Below are 19,320 nucleotides of genomic sequence, written 5' to 3' on the forward strand. Positions count from 1 at the left end.
AAGCTGTGTAATTAGATGGTGAAGTCTAGCTCTAATACAGTGATTAAGTTGTGTAATGAGACGGTGAAGCTTAGCTCCACTACAGTGATTAAGTTGTGTAATGAGACGGTGAAGTCTAGCTCCACTACAGTGATTAAGCTGTGTAATGAGACAGTGAAGCCTAGCTCCACTACAGTGATTAAGCTGTGTAATGAGACGGTGAAGCCTAGCTCCACTACAGTGATTAAGCTGTGTAATGAGACAGTGAAGCCTAGCTCCACTACAGTGATTAAGCTGTGTAATGAGACAGTGAAGTCTAGCTCCACTACAGTGATTAAGCTGTGTAATGAGACGGTGAAGCCTAGCTCCACTAGAGTGATTAAGTTGTGTAATGAGACGGTGAAGCCTAGCTCCACTACAGTGATTGAGTTGTGTAATGAGACGGTGAAGAGTAGCTCCACTACAGTGATTAAGCTGTGTAATGAGACAGTGAAGCCTAGCTCCACTACAGTGATAAAGTTGTGTAATGAGACAGTGAAGCCTAGCTCCACTACAGTGATTAAGTTATGTAATGAGACTGTGAAGCCTAGCTCCACTACAGTGATTAAGCTGTGTAATGAGACAGTGAAGCCTAGCTCCACTACAGTGATTAAGCTGTGTAATTTGACGGTGAAGCCTAGCTCCACTACAGTGATTAAGCTGTGTAATGAGACAGTGAAGCCTAGCTCCACTACAGTGATTAAGCTGTGTAATGATACGGTGAAGTCTAGCTCCACTACAGTGATTAAGCTGTGTAATGAGACTGTGAAACCAAGCTCCTCTACAGTGATTAAGCTGTGTAATGAGATGGTGAAGTCTAGCTCCTCTACAGTGATTAAGCTGTGTAATGAGACGGTGAAGCCTAACTCCACTACAGTGATTAAGCTGTGTAATTAGATGGTGAAGTCTAGCTCTAATACAGTGATTAAGTTGTGTAATGAGATGGTGAAGTCTAGCCCCACTACAGTGATTAAGCTGTGTAATGAGACTGTGAAGTCTAGCTCCACTGCAGTGATTAAGCTGTGTAATGAGACGGTGAAGCCTAGCTCTATTACAGTGATTAAGTTGTGTAATGAGACAGTGAAGCCTAGCTCCACTACAGTGATTAAGCTGTGTAATGAGACGGTGAAGCCTAGCTCCACTACAGTGATTAAGCTGTGTAATGGGACGGTGAAGCCTAGCTCCACTACAGTGATTAAGCTGTGTAATGCGATGGGGAAGTCTAGATCCACTATATTGATTAAGTTGTGTAATTAGACGGTGAAGTCTAGCCCCACTACAGTGATTAAGCTGTGTAATGAGACGGTGAAGCCTAACTCCACTACAGTGATTAAGCTGTGTAATTAGATGGTGAAGTCTAGCTCTAATACAGTGATTAAGTTGTGTAATGAGACAGTGAAGCCTAGCTCCACTACAGTGATTAAGCTGTGTAATGAGACGGTGAAGTCTAGCTCCACTACAGTGATTAAGTTGTGTAATTAGACGGTGAAGTCTAGCTCCACTACAGTGATTAAGCTGTGTAATAAGACGGTGAAGTCTAGCTCCACTACAGTGATTAAGCCGTGTAATGAGACGGTGAAGCCTAGCTCCACTACAGTGATTAAGTTGTGTAATGAGACGGTGAAGCCTAGCTCCACTACAGTGATTAAGCTGTGTAATGCGATGGCGAAGTATAGATCCACTACAGTGATTAAGTTGTGTAATTAGACGGTGAAGTCTAGCTCCACTACAGTGATTAAGCTGTGTAATGAGACGGTGAAGTCTAGCTCCACTACAGTGATTAAGCTGTGTAATGAGACAGTGAAGCCTAGCTCCACTACAGTGATTAAGCTGTGTAATGAGACGGTGAAACCAAGCTCCTCTACAGTGATTAAGCTGTGTAATGAGACGGTGAAGTCTAGCTCCACTACAGTGATTAAGCTGTGTAATGAGACAGTGAAGCCTAGCTCCACTACAGTGATTAAGCTGTGTAATGAGACGGTGAAGTCTAGCTCCACTACAGTGATTAAGCTGTGTACTGAGACGGTGAAACCAAGCTCCTCTACAGTGATTAAGCTGTGTAATGAGACGGTGAAGCCTAGCTCCACTACAGTGATTAAGCTGTGTAATGCGATGGGGAAGTATAGATCCACTACAGTGATTAAGTTGTGTAATTAGACGGTGAAGTCTAGCTCCACTACAGTGATTAAGCTGTGTAATGAGACGGTGAAGTCTAGCTCCACTACAGTGATTAAGCTGTGTAATGAGACGGTGAAACCAAGCTCCTCTACAGTGATTAAGCTGTGTAATGAGACGGTGAAGTCTAGCTCCACTACAGTGATTAAGCTGTGTAATGAGACGGTGAAATCTAGCTCCACTACAGTGATTAAGCTGTGTAATGAGACGGTGAAACCAAGCTCCTCTACAGTGATTAAGCTGTGAAACCTAGCTCTATTACAGTGATTAATCTGTGTAAGGAGATGGTGAAGTCTAGCTCCGCTACAGTGATTAAGCTGTGTAATGAGACGGTGAAGCCTAACTCCGATACAGTGATTAAGCTGTGTAATTAGATGGTGAAGTCTAGCTCTAATACACTGATTACGCTGTGTAATTAGATGGTGAAGTCTAGCTCTAATACAGTGATTAAGTTGTGTAATGAGACGGTGAAGCTTAGCTCCACTACAGTGATTAAGTTGTGTAATGAGACGGTGAAGTCTAGCTCCACTACAGTGATTAAGCTGTGTAATGAGACGGTGAAGTCTAGCTCCACTACAGTGATTAAGCTGTGTAATGAGACGGTGAAGCCTAGCTCTATTACAGTGATTAAGTTGTGTAATGAGACAGTGAAGCCTAGCTCCACTACAGTGATTAAGCTGTGTAATGAGACGGTGAAGCCTAGCTCCACTACAGTGATTAAGCTGTGTAATGAGATGGTGAAGCCTAGCTCCACTACAGTGATTAAGTTGTGTAATGAGACGATGAAGCCTAGCTCTATTACAGTGATTAAGTTGTGTAATGAGACAGTGAATTCTAGCTCCACTACAGTGATTAAGCTGTGTAATGAGACGGTGAAGTCTAGCTCTATTACAGTGATTAGGCTGTGTAATGAGACAGTGAAGCCTAGCTCTATTACACTAATTAAGTTGTGTAATGAGACGATGAAGCCTAGCTCTATTACACTAATTAAGTTGTGTAATGAGACAGTGAAGTCTAGCTCCATTACAGTGATTAAGTTGTGTAATGAGACGGTGAAGCCCAACTCCACTACAGTAATTAAGTTGTGTAATGAGATGGTGAAGTCTAGCTCCACTACAGTGATTAGGCTGTGTAATGAGACAGTGAAGCCTAGCTCCACTACAGTGATTAAGCTGTGTAATTAGACAGTGAATTCTAGCTCTATTACAGTGATTAGGCTGTGTAATTATACGGTGAAGTCTAGCTCCACTACAGTGATTAAGCTGTGTAATGAGTCGAAGCCTAGCTCCACTACAGTGATTAAGCTGTGTAATTAGACGGTGAAGTCTAGCTCTACTACAGTGATTAAGTTGTGTAATGAGACGGTGAAGCCTAGCTCCACTACAGTGATTAAGTTGTGTAATGAGACAGTGAAGTCTAGCTCTATTACAGTGATTAGGCTGTGTAATTAGACGGTGAAGCCTAGCTCCACTACAGTGATTAAGCTGTGTAATGAGACAGTGAAGCCTAGCTCCACTACAGTGATTAAGCTGTGTAATTAGACGGTGAAGTCTAGCTCAATTACAGTGATTAGGCTGTGTAATTAGGCAGTGAATCCTAGCTCCACTAGAGTGATTAAGCTGTGTAATGAGACAGTGAATTCTAGCTCCACTACAGTGATTAAGCTGTGTAATTATACGGTGAAGTCTACCTCCACTACAGTGATTAAGCTGTGTAACGAGTCGAAGCCTAGCTCCACTACAGTGATTAAGCTGTGTAATTAGACGGTGAAGTCTAGCTCTACTACAGTGATTAAGTTGTGTAATGAGACGGTGAAGCCTAGCTCCACTACAGTGATTAAACTGTGTAATTAGACGGTGAAGCCTAGCTCCACTACAGTGATTAAGTTCTGTAATGAGACAGTGAAGTCTAGCTCCACTACAGTGATTAAGCTGTGTAATTAGACGGTGAAGCCTAGCTCCACTACAGTGATTAAGTTGTGTAATGAGACAGTGAAGTCTAGCTCCACTACAGTGATTAAGCTGTGTAATGAGATGGTGAAGCCTAGCTCCACTAGAGTGATTAAGTTGTGTAATGAGACGGTGAAGCCTATTTCCACTACAGTGATTGAGTTGTGTAATGAGACGGTGAAGCCTAGCTCCACTACAGTGATTAAGCTGTGTAATGAGACAGTGAAGCCTAGCTCCACTACAGTGATTAAGTTGTGTAATGAGACGGTGAAGCCTAGCTCCACTACAGTGATTAAGCTGTGTAATGAGACAGTGAAGCCTAGCTCCACTACACTGATTAAGCTGTGTAATGAGACGGTGAAGCCTAGCTCCACTACAGTGATTAAGTTGTGTAATGAGACGGTGAAGTCTAGCTCTATTACAGTGATTAAGTTGTGTAATGAGACAGTGAAGCCTAGCTCCACTACAGTGATTAAGTTGTGTAATGAGACAGTGAAGTCTAGCTCCACTACAGTGATTAAGCTGTGTAATGAGACGAAGCCTAGCTCCACTACAGTGATTAAGTTGTGTAATGAGATGGTGAAGCCTAGCTCTATTACAGTGATTAAGTTGTGTAATGAGACGGTGAAGCCTAGCTCCACTACAGTGATTAAGTAGTGTAATGAGACGGTGAAGCCTAGCTCCACTACAGTGATTAAGTTGTGTAATGAGACAGTGAAGCCTAGCTGCACTACAGTGATTAAGTTGTGTAATGAGACGGTGAAGTCTAGCTCTATTACAGTGATTAAGTTGTGTACTGAGATGGTGAAGCCTAGCTCTATTACAGTGATTAAGTTGTGTAATGAGACAGTGAAGCCTAGCTCCACTACAGTGAATAAGTTGTGTAATGAGACGGTGAAGCCTAGCTCTATTACAGTGATTAGCTGTGTAATGAGACGGTGAAGTCTAGCTCCACTACAGTGATTAAGCTGTGTAATGAGATGGTGAAGCCTAGCTCTATTACAGTGATTAAGTTGTGTAATGAGATGGTGAAGCCTAGCTCTATTACAGTGATTAAGATGTGTAATGAGATGGTGAAGCCTAGCTCCACCACAGTGATTAAGTTGTGTAATGAGACGGTGAAGTCTAGCTCCTCTGCAGTGATTAAGTTGTGTAATTAGACTGTGAAGCCTAGCTCTATTACAGTGATTAAGCTGTGTAATGGGACAGTGAAGTCTAGCTCCACTACAGTGATTAAGCTGTGTAATGAGGCAGTGAAGCCTAGCTCCACTACAGTGATTAAGCTGTGTAATGAGACAGTGAAGCCTAGCTCCACTACAGTGATTAAGCTGTGTAATGAGACGGTGAAGCCTAGCTCCGCTACAGTGATTAAGTTGTGTAATGAGACGGTGAAACCAAGCTCCACTACAGTGATTAAGCTGTGTAATGAGACGGTGAAGTCTAGCTCCACTACAGTGATTAAGCTGTGTAATGAGATGGTGAAGTCTAGCTCCACTACGGTGATTAAGCTGTGTAATGAGATGGTGAAGTCTAGCTCCACTACAGTGATTAAGCTGTGTAATGAGATGGTGAAGTCTAGCTCCACTACAGTGATTAAGTTGTGTAATGAGACGGTGAAGTCTAGCTCCACTACAGTGATTAAGCTGTGTAATGAGATGGTGAAGTCTAGCTCCACTACGGTGATTAAGCTGTGTAATGAGACAGTGAAGCCTAGCTCCACTACAGTGATTAAGCTGTGTAGTGAGACAGTGAAGCCTAGCTCCACTACAGTGATTAAGTTGTGTAATGAGACGGTGAAACCTATCTCCACTACAGTGATTAAGCTGTGTAATGAGACGGTGAAGTCTAGCTCCACTACAGTGATTAAGTTGTGTAATGAGATGGTGAAGCCTAGCTCTATTACAGTGATTAAGCTGTGTAATGAGACGTTAAAGCCTAGCTCCACTACAGTGAATAAGTTGTGTAATGAGACAGTGAAGTCCAGCTCCACTACAGTAATTAAGTTGTGTAATGAGATGGTGAAGCCTAGCTCCACTACAGTGATTAAGTTGTGTAATTAGATGGTGAAGCCTAGCTCCACCACAGTGATTAAGTTGTGTAATGAGACAGTGAAACCTAGCTCCTCTACAGTGATTAAGCTGTGAAATGAAACAGTGAAACTTAGCTCCATTACAGTGATTAAGCCAGATCAGAGTCTGAACCCAAGCTCCTTTTGATCAAGGCAAAGGTAGTTTCATTTTTTTTCTACAGGTTGCTTTATGTCGCACAGACAGAGATAGGTCTTATGGCGACGATGGGACAGGAAGGGGCTAGGAGTTGGGAGGAAGCGGCTGTGACCTTAACGAAGGTTTAGCCCCAGCATTTGTCTGGTGTGAAAATGGGAAACCACGTAAAACCATCTTCAGGGCTGCCAACATTGGGGTTCAAACCCACTATCTCCCGATTACTGGACACTGGCTGCAGCTATCGAGTAGTAAAAATAAGTCATGTCATCCATAGTAGGATTGACATACATCCCAAGTGTCTGAAGCTGCACTCACCTTGACAGGATGTATTTTTGTGGCATGCTCTTCAAACAACTTCAATGCAGTCTCCAAGTCAGGCTGAACTGTAGGAGGAGGCTGGACACCCATCAGCCAGTTATCCGGAGGATTGATGAGCATTTTGATCAGAATTACATAAACCTCGTCACAGCCCTCAGACTTCTGCTCGTACACCTGTTAACAAAGTAGTTTGATTACAGTGTGACAGTGCTCGACACTTATCGGCCAGTCCTCCACGAGATCAGAACATAGCACTCAGAGATCTGTTAACAAAGCACGACAATAGTGGAGTACAATTTGAACAAATCTTCTGATACAGTAGAACCTCGATAATTCGAAATCCATTAATTCAAAAACTCGCCTGATTCGAAACAGCTCTCGTTCCCGGAAACATCAGGTACGGTTTTGCATATTATTTAAATTGTTTAATTAAAAATACGGATAATCTGTAATTCGAAGAACAATGTCAGTCCCATTACCAAAATTCAGACTTTTAATTCAATACTGCCTTTACATTTTACAAAAATAGTATTTTAGAGGGTAATTTAAATTCAAAATTTCTACACGTCATGAACAAACGCGTCTTCCAGAACGTGCAGGAGTAGCTTTCCGCACTTTCACTCACTTCAGTGTGTCTACAGTGTGCTTCATATGTGCTAAGTTCGAGTGAAATTATAATTCTTCTGTATTCAGCGTTTTAAGGAACGCCACAATATCACGTAGCAGGCAGTGTGCGAAGAAACATAATCCGCGAACTCTGACGATGCAGACAGTTATAAAAAAGTGTGGCTCATATAATCAATCCATACGCACCAAAAAAATATTGTCAGTGGCGATAATAATAATAATAATAATAATAATAATAATAATAATAATAATAATAATAATTTCGTGTGGCTATTTATAGCCGAGGGCAGCCCTTGTAAGGCAGACCCTCCTATGAGGGTGGGCGGCATCTGCCACGTGTAGGTAACTGCGTGTTATTGTGGTGGAGGATAGTGTTGTGTGTGGTGTGAGAGTGGCAGGAATGTGAGGGACAGCAAAAACATCCAGTCCCCGGGCCACTGGAATGAACCAATGAAGGTTAAAATCCCCAACCCGGCCGGGAATCGAACCCGTGACTCTCTGAACCGAAGGCCAGTACGCTGACCGTTCGGCCAACGAATTGGACAGTGGCGATGAAACTGCACTTTTTTAAATGCTGAGCCCAAACGGACTTATGGTTTTAAAGGAGAGAAGTGCCAGCCGGGAAATCGTACATGGTTGGGGGTCACTGTACTGTGTTGCAATGCACACGGAAGCGAGAGACTTCCTTCCCTTGCCATATGAAAGTTCGATAAGCTACGATGTTTTAACGGCGTCGGGCACTTTCCGTGCAAGTACAAGGTACAGTAATCCAAAAATAAAGCATTTGAACAGGAAAGCCAGCATAATTTGTCCTCATCTTTGATTTTTTTCCTTTTGTTGCATGAGGTTATGTTTGCCAATGTTTTATGCAAGTGCATTACAGTAGAAGTCCGCTGTAGCGAGTACGGTATATAACAAGAACCCCATTATAATGATAACTTTTGTCCGTCCCTTCAAAATTCCTATATTAAACTGTGTATTATCCTCTGGTTACAGCAAGAGCCCTATCTCCCGACACATCCGTTATTACGAGCGATTATGCGCGCTCGTTTTTCTGTTGCCGATATGTATGCACCCAGTCATTATACTGCATGCGATTGATCACTTTCGGTATGTATTGTTTCCTCGCTATGCTCACCAGCTATCTCGTCGACATTCGGAGTCGATTAGTAATACCCGTCGACTGCTCTTCCGCAAGGAAAATGAAAATGAAAGACTAGAACATGTTTTTGTAATAAATGCGTAAATAACGTGGCTGATAACCATTGTTAACTCAAAGATAAATGCTGAATAAACGATTGCTTAATTTTAATGCTAAATACCGCAATTAAGTAAGAATGAGATAGGCCTACACCTCAAGATGTAGCAGAGTGCGTCATTGATTATGAGGTTAGTTTATATTTTCTCACATCCGTTAAATTACGGAAAGGCTATTATCATGTACATTTATAGCGAGAAGGTTTTAATTTCTCTACTGGCGCTTGAAGTATGTTTTCATCATACATACAGTACAGATAAGTTAGGATAGGTGACTATTTGAATAACAAAAATGTCCGGCTCCATGGCTAAATGGTTAGCCTGCTGGTCTTTGGTCACAGGGGTCCTGGGTTCGATTCCCGGCAGCGCCAGAAAGTTTAACCATAATTGGTTAATTTCGCTGGCACAGGGGCTGGGTGTATGTGTCGTGTCGTGTTCATCATCATCTCATCCTCGTCACAACGTGCAGGTCGCCTACGGGCGTCAAATCAAAAGACTTGCACCTGGCGAGCCAAACTTGTCCTCGGACGCTCCCGGTACTAAAAGCCATACGCCATTTCATTTCAATAACAAAACTGAAAAGTTTGCCACAAAATGTGATCGATCATCTTCGGTACGGTACAGTGCATTTGCAAGCTCGAAGGCGATATTGGAGTCGATTAGTAATACCCGTCGAAATGAAAGAGGATAACACGTTTTCGTAATAAATGCGTAAATAACGTGGCCGATAGCAGTTAACTCGTTAAAAATAAAGACTGAAGCAAACGATCTCTGGTATACCATAGGTATACTGAAATTAAGAATGTAATCCACCTCAAGATATGGCAGGGTACATCACTGATTTCAGAGGATAGTTTATATTTTCTAGCGTCTATTTAAATTTCGGAAAGCCATTCCCACGTCAATTTTTAGCGAGGAGGTTATAATTTCTCTACATGCATTTCTAATAGGTTTTCATGATACATATACGGTTGGGTTAGGTGATGCCATTTGAAGAAGAAAATGTAATGTTTGCCACAGAAGTCTCTGGAGTGATACCGTATTTCTCCGAATCCAAGACTACGTTTTTCTCAGAATCTCATGTGAAAAATCAAGGGTCGTTTTGCATTCACGGCCTGATAGTAATGAACACCACTGGCAACTACCGCAGTAACCACGCTGTTCTTTTTCCACCCCATGCGTGCGCACACAAAACTCGTTGACAATAAACGACCGCCTCTTTATCATAGATCGCTAGCCGCGGTGACTGGTTGTACAGTGCCTCTGTGTAACGTCACTGGATCTCGGGAAATAGCGAGGAGAAAATGATATTCTATTATCCTCTACAAAAACGTTTCTCAAATCTGCAGAATGGCATCAAAACATGCGGGCCTTTGAATTCTTAGAAAGGCCATGGCTACTCAGTGGCATAGTTATAACGCATCTGCTGTACCTGATGCTTAGTAAAATAAAGTTTTATAGACAGCAGGAATATTTTCGTGATGGATCGTCGTATTGTAAAGATACATGGAACAGGTATTGCCGCCAAATTTTCAATGGGTGTTGATGCCAATTTTAAGTTAATGGCTATTAAACACTCAGAAATGTATAATAATTGTGCAGTCGCAAGAAAATATGGCATAGACCTAACTAAAGCCAATATTCGGCGTTATCGTGAAGACAAAGATAGCTTAAAAATGCGTACTGCACAAAAAATGGATACACTGGCCCACAACAAGGACGCTGTAAAGAAGCCAAAGATGACATTGTGAGGTATGTGCACAAAAATGCAAGGGAAGAATTGCCATATCGTGGCGCAATAAACTCGTTCGTCGACTTTCAAAGTCTGCAATTAAGACTTATACATCGCTAGCTGCTGAAGTTGGCCGAATCCGCCAAGCAAGACATGCGTGTAGCGGCAGCCAGTTATATCTGTCGCTGAGTGAAAGTAACAGTTTTAGAGCAAGCAAGAATATTTTCCTGATGGATCGTCGTATCGTAGAGACGCGTAAAATGTGTAATGCCGGCAAATTTTCAACAAGTTCCTTTCGATATAATGATGCCAAATTTAAGTTAATGGCTATTAAACCTGCTGAAATAAAGCATAATTGTACAGCTGCAAAAAAATACGGCATAACTAAAGCCAATGTTCGACGTCAACAAATAGTCTAAAAATGAGTTCTGTATAAGAAAAACATTCATGTAGTTTTACAAAGCACTTTTTAAGTGCGATTAACATTTTTTGAAGGAAAAAGTGGGGGTCGTCTTGGATTCGGAGAAATACGGTAATATATATTTTTCAGCATGAAATTAAACACTTTCACGTAGTATCGGATTTCGAAGAACAACAAACAAGTAAGCCGTAGTGTGGATATTATCCGTGAAAACGCAAGCTTTGAACAAACTGATTACCATTTCATACTGATTTTAATGTGTATGGGGGTTTTCCCGACTTTTACAAAAAATATGATATAATGACAATCCGCTATAGCGAGTAAATTTTTCGCCGTTGTGAATTCTTGCTATAACGGACTTCTACTGTATTTGATTAATGTAAATGCACCTTGTTGGATACATTTTGGAAATAGTGTTTTCCATGGCATTTGAAAGGTTTAAACTGAGAATCAAGGTGATTGCATGCATTAATGAGTCTTAGAGAATACTTCATGATGCGGCAAGAGTTGCCATTTCTAAATTACGAGACAAGGCGGCCATGGACAAGTGCCATGGCAGGAAATCGTACAAGGATAGTCACTTTACTGTGTTGTAATGCAGACGGAAGCGAGAGAATTTCTCCCTCCGTCACTGGAAAGTTCGATAAGCCACAACGTTTTAAGGACACTGGGTACTTTCCGTACAAGTACGAGGCATTTAAAATGCATACAGTACAGTAATACAATGAATAAATTGCAAAAGATTCTGTTTGCTGGTGAGTTATCCAAGTGCATTATCTGAATACTGTAAATACACCTTGTTGGATGGATACATTTTGGAAATGTTTTTTCTTTTTCCATGGCATTTGAAAAGTTTAAACCGTGAATCAAGGTCAAATGCATGCAGTCTTAGAATACTTTGCAACGCCGTGAGGGTTGGCATTTCTGAATTTCGATTTGGCTGTTAATTCGAAATCACGTAATTCGAAATCCGATTTTTGCGTCCAGACGACTTTGAATTAATGAGGTTTTACTGTATTAGACAGGAAGAGGTAAGTCCAAGGTAATCGGACTGAGCGGAATTCTTGAAAAAGGAAGGTCGTAGCAGTTGTACCTTATAAAATCAATGTTTTATGAGACACTAGTATGTAAGCCTTTCTTCCACAGTCCAAATTACAATCTATAAAGTAATTGGAAATTCTAAATTAACGTATCTTATGAATAAACCACTTTCCATGTTTTATGCTACATTGAAATGGAATCAAAACAGGTATTGTATTGAGTGCAGTTGTAGCTCGGAGTTGTACTTTGACGTCTATGGATCTGCATACTCTTGGGAAAGCTACATACAACTGTCCAAGACAGTGGAGTGGGGAGATATATCCCCTGGTGTCTTACTCATTGTGACAGACAAGGCTAAATTTAGAGGAAAACGCCTCCATTTAAGAACGAATGGTATACAGGTGCTACATCTATTCTTGGATTAAAGCACTTTTTCCTGAAGCTAAGGCCGTCTGAAATTCTGCATGAACGATATTTTTGTCTAGATTCTGTAAATTCAATCTCGTTTGACTACACAAAGCAGCTTTATTAACTTCATTAAACATTGTGGAGTCAATGACAATGTCCATTCTTTGGTCGCCCATCAAACTATTCAGAACCTATCGGTTGTGATGTTAACTTGTTCGTTTCGTGGGCAAAAATATTGCTACTCTGGAAAAAATTAAACTCTGACTTGGACGAAAAGATGAACCAAGTGGATCTTGTACAATATTTTCTGAAATACTGTTTTGAAGAATCTCAACAGTGCCATGTGGCTGAGTTCTCCGTTTTTAAGTTTTAGAAGCCATTCACTGAAGTTAATTCATTTTGGGCAATTTTAAATCTTGACTGGATAAAACCTGTTCTGTAACAGTAAGGAATTGCTGCCAGGCACTGTCTAAAGCCTGCACCAAGCAAGATACATTTCTAGCGAAAAGTAATTTGTTGGTCATGGTAAAGCCGCGTACACACTTGAGCATTCGCCCACTTTTGCTCAGATGAGTACCGGGCGAACCGAATGGGTCCGCATGCCTCAGCCCAATCCAAATGTTGCCGGTACCTCAAAGTGAGCACGTGCTCTGTTCGTGCTCAGTGTGGACGGTTGATGACGAGTGGGGTAGCCCGAACAGTATGAGCCGACTGCTTCTGCTGTACATATGCGATCTCGCTCGTGCAAGTGAAGTGAAGGAAGAGCGTAAAAGATAATTTCAACTTGAAATTGAATTGTTCCAGGATAATTCTCGTATCCTCCTGGGGTACTACCACAAATATCCCGTTCCATGGAACCTCAAGGACGAGTTCTATTGCAATACCTTAAAAAAGGATGATGCTTGGAGTGAAATTGCTGCCCTCGTGCAATTTCCAAAAGATGAGTGCCGCAAGCAAATTGAAAGCCTCAAGGGTTCCTACGGGAGGAAAAAGGCAAGAATGAAAAGAAGCAACAGGACTGGATCGGGTAAGTACTGCAGCTGTGTTAAACAGAATAAATAACTAAATAAAACTAAACTACCCGAACATTTGCTTCATCACATTAATATTGTTTCAGGACAGGACGGAGCTTACAAATACAAATGGTTTGCGTTCAGTGTGATGGCATTCCTTGACGAGAAAACTGAACCACGTGGAACACTCGGTGCAAGTTTTTTAAAAATTATCCTTAATTTACATTTTAAACGTGGCTCACAAGTCTTCAAGTTTACAAGTGAAGTAAATGAGGAATTGATTGCAACAGAAGAAATATACCCTTGATTTACAACAATACGTACACTATGCTAACTTAGTACTTTCGCAACGACAAATAGGAAACGGCTATCAATACATATCAGACATATTTTTCTTGCCAGCTAACACATCCAGATGAACAAAAATAATCTGCCAAATGTTATCTTATTTGTTCTGTGCTCGCTTTACTTTGTGCGGCAATGTTTTAATGGGTAGAAGTGAACGCTGATTGTTTGACACATCATTTCTCCTTCTATTTCACTATCGAAACTTGCAGGAGGGGTATAACAATTTCTTGAGTAGCACTTTTTCTTAAAAAAAATATGTAGGCAAACTGTCACTAATACAATGATCTGAGCTTTCTCAGGTTCCACAAGCAAAGGTTTCCGTAGAACGCGAAACACGCCTGATAATATCCCAAACCAATTTTCCACTACTCTACACGCTCGACTTAATCTATAATTAAAAATTCCCTTTAATGATCCCTTTGGGTGAATCCCGGAATATGGCTTCAATAAATTATCATTTAAAGAGAAGGCTGAATCTGCCAAGAAAAAGGAAGATTTATATTTAAATCTTCAAATGTGGACGGCTTTGGAAGATTTAGCTCACCATTTTCTATTTTCTTATAAATGTCACAATTTCTTAAAACACCCCCGTCTGAAATTCTGCCTTGACAACCAACGTCGACGTACAGAAAATTGTAGTCAGCATCCACCAAAACAAGCAACACGATACTGAATTGAGATTTGTAGTCGTAAAAGTCATTCCCACTTTTAATTGGCACTTGTAACGTTACACGTTTCCCGTCAAGTGCTCCCACACAATGCGGGAAATTTCAAACTTGGTTGAATCCTTGAGAAATGGTTAACCATTCTTCGGTGGTAGACGGCAGCTGAAATTAAAAAAAAAGGTCCAAGTTTATTGTAATGCATCTACAGTCTTACTAATAAAAAGTCCTTGTACAATTGCTTAACATTTGTATAGTTATACATTGAATAAACCCTGTATAAGCGTTGCATATTTTTCTTACTAATAAACATGGTATAATCATTGTATTACTATACCGCACGTATACACTCGTTCCAACTCATGATCGCTTTTACTGGTTATCTGTACCGGTATATAAATCTAAATGTTATCGGTTGAAACAGATGCATATCGAGTTATGTACAGAATTTCAAGCCGCATCTAATGCTGTTAACAAAAATAATGTTAAAAAGTAACTGCGTAAGAAAATGTTATATATAATTCAACGTTACGTCAAAAATCTTCATTGGATGGAAACTATCAAGTCATAACTCCCATTTCATCTTCATTATGTTTGTAATTTTTTCACTGCTGGTACAGAAATATTTCGGCTCAATGTTGATAAGTTTGATTTAAATGTGAATGATAAAACAGGCAAACTTCAAGACCTTACCTCGTTTAGTTCTTAATTTATGACAGGAAGAACGTCTCGTCGCGATGGTGATGGAAATATATTTCTCTTTTAAAAGGTTGTGGTCATGAGAGGTTCATTGTAGTTTTCTTGTAAAGAAGACATACCTCCTTGTTTTCTCAATATCACTGTGAATGACACACAGTATATAGATGTTTTGATGTGACTCTCTATCAATAAACAGTATTCTAATTCAAATAAGAAATGGAAAGGGACAACCAAGTATTATTATTATTATTATTATTATTATTATTATTATTATTATTATTATTATTATTATTATTAAGTGTATGACTTTTCAATACATAGAAAGGATAATAAAATGATTGAAATATAATTTAAAATAAACTCTGGACATATTCTGCGTAAGCACTTGTGTGCGAGTGATGTGCTGAACAGCCCTACATTCAGGAGGAGCCCACGTACTCCATGGTAGTTCAAAAGCACGAACATATAATAAAACACAACTTGATTTATGTTTCTTCCCTTCTGTTAGTTATATTGATTCATTGGGTTGCTTTTCTTCTCCTCATGTGTTCCTAGTTTTTTACTACATGTATTCATCTTTACGGTATATATGGTCCGACACCGTGGTTAGCCACTTCAAATCTCGTTGGCGAGAAAGCGTTTCAACATCAGATTGATGGTTGGCAGGATAGGGGAGGTGGTGGTAAACAATTTCTATCGCTAAATTGCGTGCCATAAGCCTGGCTCTCCACAGTGTGATGGGAATGTAAAGCTTGAGCAGACAGGAATTGGCTAGTCTTGATATGAAAAACCTCCATTCCTTTCTGCCCCTGCCAGCTTGGTCCACTCTCTTACCAGCAAGTATTTGCCGTGGATGTTTACTTTTACTAAGAGTTGGTTGAAAATATGCTAAATACCAATTTGTTTGATGAAATGAATTCATTAATCTTTCATGCATTTTTAAATGCTATAAGAGTAGAATTATTATATGCAACGTTCGCACAAGTTTCGGTCTGAATACCGCGTGCAGCACACGGATCAAAATGACAGCTTTTGGAATATGAGTAACATATAGACTATGCAGGGATCCCTTTCTTTTTCTTTAAAACTAAATTGTTATGAAACGTTGATGCATACTGAAAGGAACATTTACTCTCGACAATGTAAAGATACTGAACAAGCGTCTTAGGTATCGATTCCTGGTACTACCAGAAATCGTAGGAATGGCAGGAGGGCTGGTTAGCCACTCCACCCGGCACTTACCTTATCACAGTAGTCGATTGCACGAGACACATCTCCAAGAATGCTCACGTATATGGACAAGGCTTGTTCGTGACGTCCCAACTTCCCCAGGACTATGGCTCTCTCCTCGAACAGACCTACAGGGAACAGAACATATTCTGTTTGTTTCATCTGCAACATTTGTTCAAATATTCTTGTTCACAAAAAGTTCAAATACTTTAATTCGGGGGATTCTAGAGTCAAATTAGTATTCGACACACCCTGGACCATGTGAACGGCACAATCACTTCATGAGCGAATTGGCCACGTGGTTAGGGTGGGATAATTACATACCATGCCAACATCCCCTGCATCATTTTCACCACTATCACAATCAACATCCAAATTAATCTTTTCCAAAAACAAAAGAATTTCCTTTGGCTGCACCAACGTCTACACAGCCAACAGATCATGTTTCAAGTGAATGCTAAGTTCAAAGTTTTACGAGGGAATGAAACTCACAATCATATGGGAAGTGAACCAGAACAGTCTCGGGCGTGTAATGGCTGGACTGCTGCAAGAAGCCAAGAAGTTTGCAGCGCATCTTCTGTCCCTCTTCGTGTTCCGAGGGTGTTGCCGTAGGGGACAGCAGCTGCTGACTTCGTTCTCGATACTGATGCACCAAAGCGTTGTGGAAAATGGGGTTGGTATCTTTCCAGACATTAACAACATGTTCCTTAAACAACAAAATCAAGAGTTGTTAAACTTAATTTTAATAATCATTTTTTCCTTCACGTAAAATGTACAAAGAACTGAATGACCAGATCAAAAAAATAGGAAATTTAAGCCACTCCTGATTCAAATACAATTGTATGCCAGTTGCTGTACGATATCTATCATACTGATGAATATTAATTGTTAAATAGTAGCTGCAGTCGACGGGACAATAACGACGAGATTTTTGTCTGCAGATTCTGAGGCACATAAGTGGGCTTGCTTCCTTGTTCTCTGCGGCCCGCATTATTGCTGTAAAAGATCATCAATGGAATGATATCCATAGCACTCTACTGGCTCTGTTATTCCCACTGATATTTCACTGTAATGGAATTTTTGTATAAAACCACCATAAGAAAGAGACACTGAGTCTTATGCATTAAGCACTTTCTGAAGCATCCACTTGGATGGTGATTATGCTTGTTGTTTAAACAGGCCTAACATTTAGGTCATCAGCGCCTAATGCTACAAGATGAAACAAAATGTCATGATAATTAAAATTTATCAACTGACTAGAATAAAAAAGATGAAGATAATGATCAATGGAACTAGGTAATTAGCAATACCTTATTTTCTTATAAAACAAATTAAAATTAGATCAAAATGTATTAAAATGGAATAAGGCATTCTCTTTGAAATGAAATACTGTATTTGCTCGCATATTGCACCCCCCTTTTCCCACTTTTCTTTCTTTCAAAATGGCGCCCGGTAATGACGACGTAGTGTTTTATTCTCCGAGTAAATTAACCGTAAAATGTGACGAAAAGTGCGGAAAATGTCGAAAATTAGTGAAAAATGGAATGTTGTGTGATTCATGTGATCGATGGTGGCATTATAAGTGCGGAAATTGCCCTAGAGACGTAAAAACTAATGAAAATGTTGACTGGATTTGTGAGCAGTGTGTTCGGAATGTTGTTGTTGGGGACGGCGTTGACGAAGCACCGAAAACAGTCGATGAGGAATATAAAAGTGCATTAGAAATTATAAACATTCTAAAAAAGGACAATGAGACTCTTAAAGTTGAAAATCAAGAATTAAAAGAAAGACTGCGATCGCTAGAATTTGGGACTGACCATTCTTCGAGTGATATACCGGTACAAGTAACAAACTCGAGCACGTGGTGTCAAGTAGTTCGCGGATGGCCGGCTAAGAAGAAATCTACAACTGAATTTCCGGAAATAAACATTAGAAATAGGTTTTCTGCCCTAAATAATTTAATCCTGGAAGAAAGTGATCGCGCGCGTGAAACCAAATCATCGCGATCCGTTGCCGTGCCGAGTTTAAAATTTAGGCCTAGAATTCAGATTCAAGACCCAGTTAGGCCTAAATCAGCGAAGGTAGCTGTGTTTGGTGATAGCCAAAGAAGGGGAATTGCGGGAGTGATTAACGACGAGAATATAGCAGCAACCGGAGAAATATATCCAGGAGCTTCTATCAGCAGTGTTGTGGAAAACGTAGAAGCAGCAACTAGGAACTTCGGGAGCGGCGATGCAGTGCTTATCATCGGTGGGACGAACGACGTAGCTCGCGACGACGCCAAGAATGTAAGATCACAACTTAAACATACACTAGGGAAGCTGACCCACACTAACGTTTTTGTAGTGAACGTGCCCCACAGGCATGATTTGAGTAGAGACTCGTGTGTGAACATTGAAGTGGACAAAGTCAATACAGATATTGTTAAAATTTGTAAACATTTTCGGAATACTCAGGTTATTGAATGCAGCAGTTTTGAGAGATACTGTTATACAAAACATGGCCTCCATCCAAACAATTCAGGTAAACGAAAGATAGCAAATATTATTCTAGATTTTATTAATCTTAAGATATGTACTGTAAAACAGGCAACTCCCTTGAGTTATAATACTGACCAGGAAAACTAGTAGAAAGAGCCAGCTGTACTTCAAGCTGGCTCAGTCAACTAGAAAAAGAAACTCAGGATAGTAAGGAATTTCAGGTTACCCAATTGCAACAGTCAAGTTTTAGGGAGGAAGGGGGTCTGAGATTGCTCTTGGTAAACTGTCAAAGTGTAGTAAATAAACAATTAAAATTAGGTACATTGATGGAATCTTATGAGACTGATGTGGTGATAGGAGTGGAATCGTGGTTGAAAGAAGGGGTGGGTAATAGAGAAGTATTTCCAGAAGGGTACACAGTCTATCGTAGAGACCGAGGAGATAAAAAGGGAGGGGGGGGGGGGGTGTTTATTCTGGTGAAGGAAACTTACTGTTCACATGAATGGTTTACCGATGAAAGGGATGAAATATTAGGGATAAAATTAGTTTGTGATAATATGAAGGAGGTGGGAATTATAGGAACATACAGGCCTGGAAGAGAGGAAAGAGACATGGAAATCTTTGAAAAAATAATAGATTATACTCATAAAAACAATAATAATGATATGGTAATAATTGGGGGAGATCAAAATTTGCCTGAAGTTGAATGGAAAGGAG

The 19,320-nt window shown here is 40.3% G+C and overlaps 1 protein-coding gene across 1 annotated transcript in view; it reads right to left on the minus strand.

Annotated features, from left to right (window-relative positions):
• The window catches only part of Vps39 (vacuolar protein sorting 39), a 219,032-nt gene that overhangs the window by 52,055 nt on the left and 147,657 nt on the right, over nt 1-19,320 (minus strand). The window contains exons 12-14 of the mRNA XM_067155478.2: nt 16,616-16,829; nt 16,136-16,251; nt 6,683-6,859 (exon numbers count right to left, since the gene is read on the minus strand). Of these exons, the coding sequence (XP_067011579.1) occupies nt 6,683-6,859; nt 16,136-16,251; nt 16,616-16,829 (507 nt within the window). The remainder of the gene's footprint in view (nt 1-6,682; nt 6,860-16,135; nt 16,252-16,615; nt 16,830-19,320) is intronic.

The sequence above is a fragment of the Anabrus simplex genome, chromosome 11 (assembly GCF_040414725.1).
Source record: "Anabrus simplex isolate iqAnaSimp1 chromosome 11, ASM4041472v1, whole genome shotgun sequence".
Taxonomy (NCBI): Eukaryota; Metazoa; Arthropoda; class Insecta; order Orthoptera; family Tettigoniidae; genus Anabrus; species Anabrus simplex.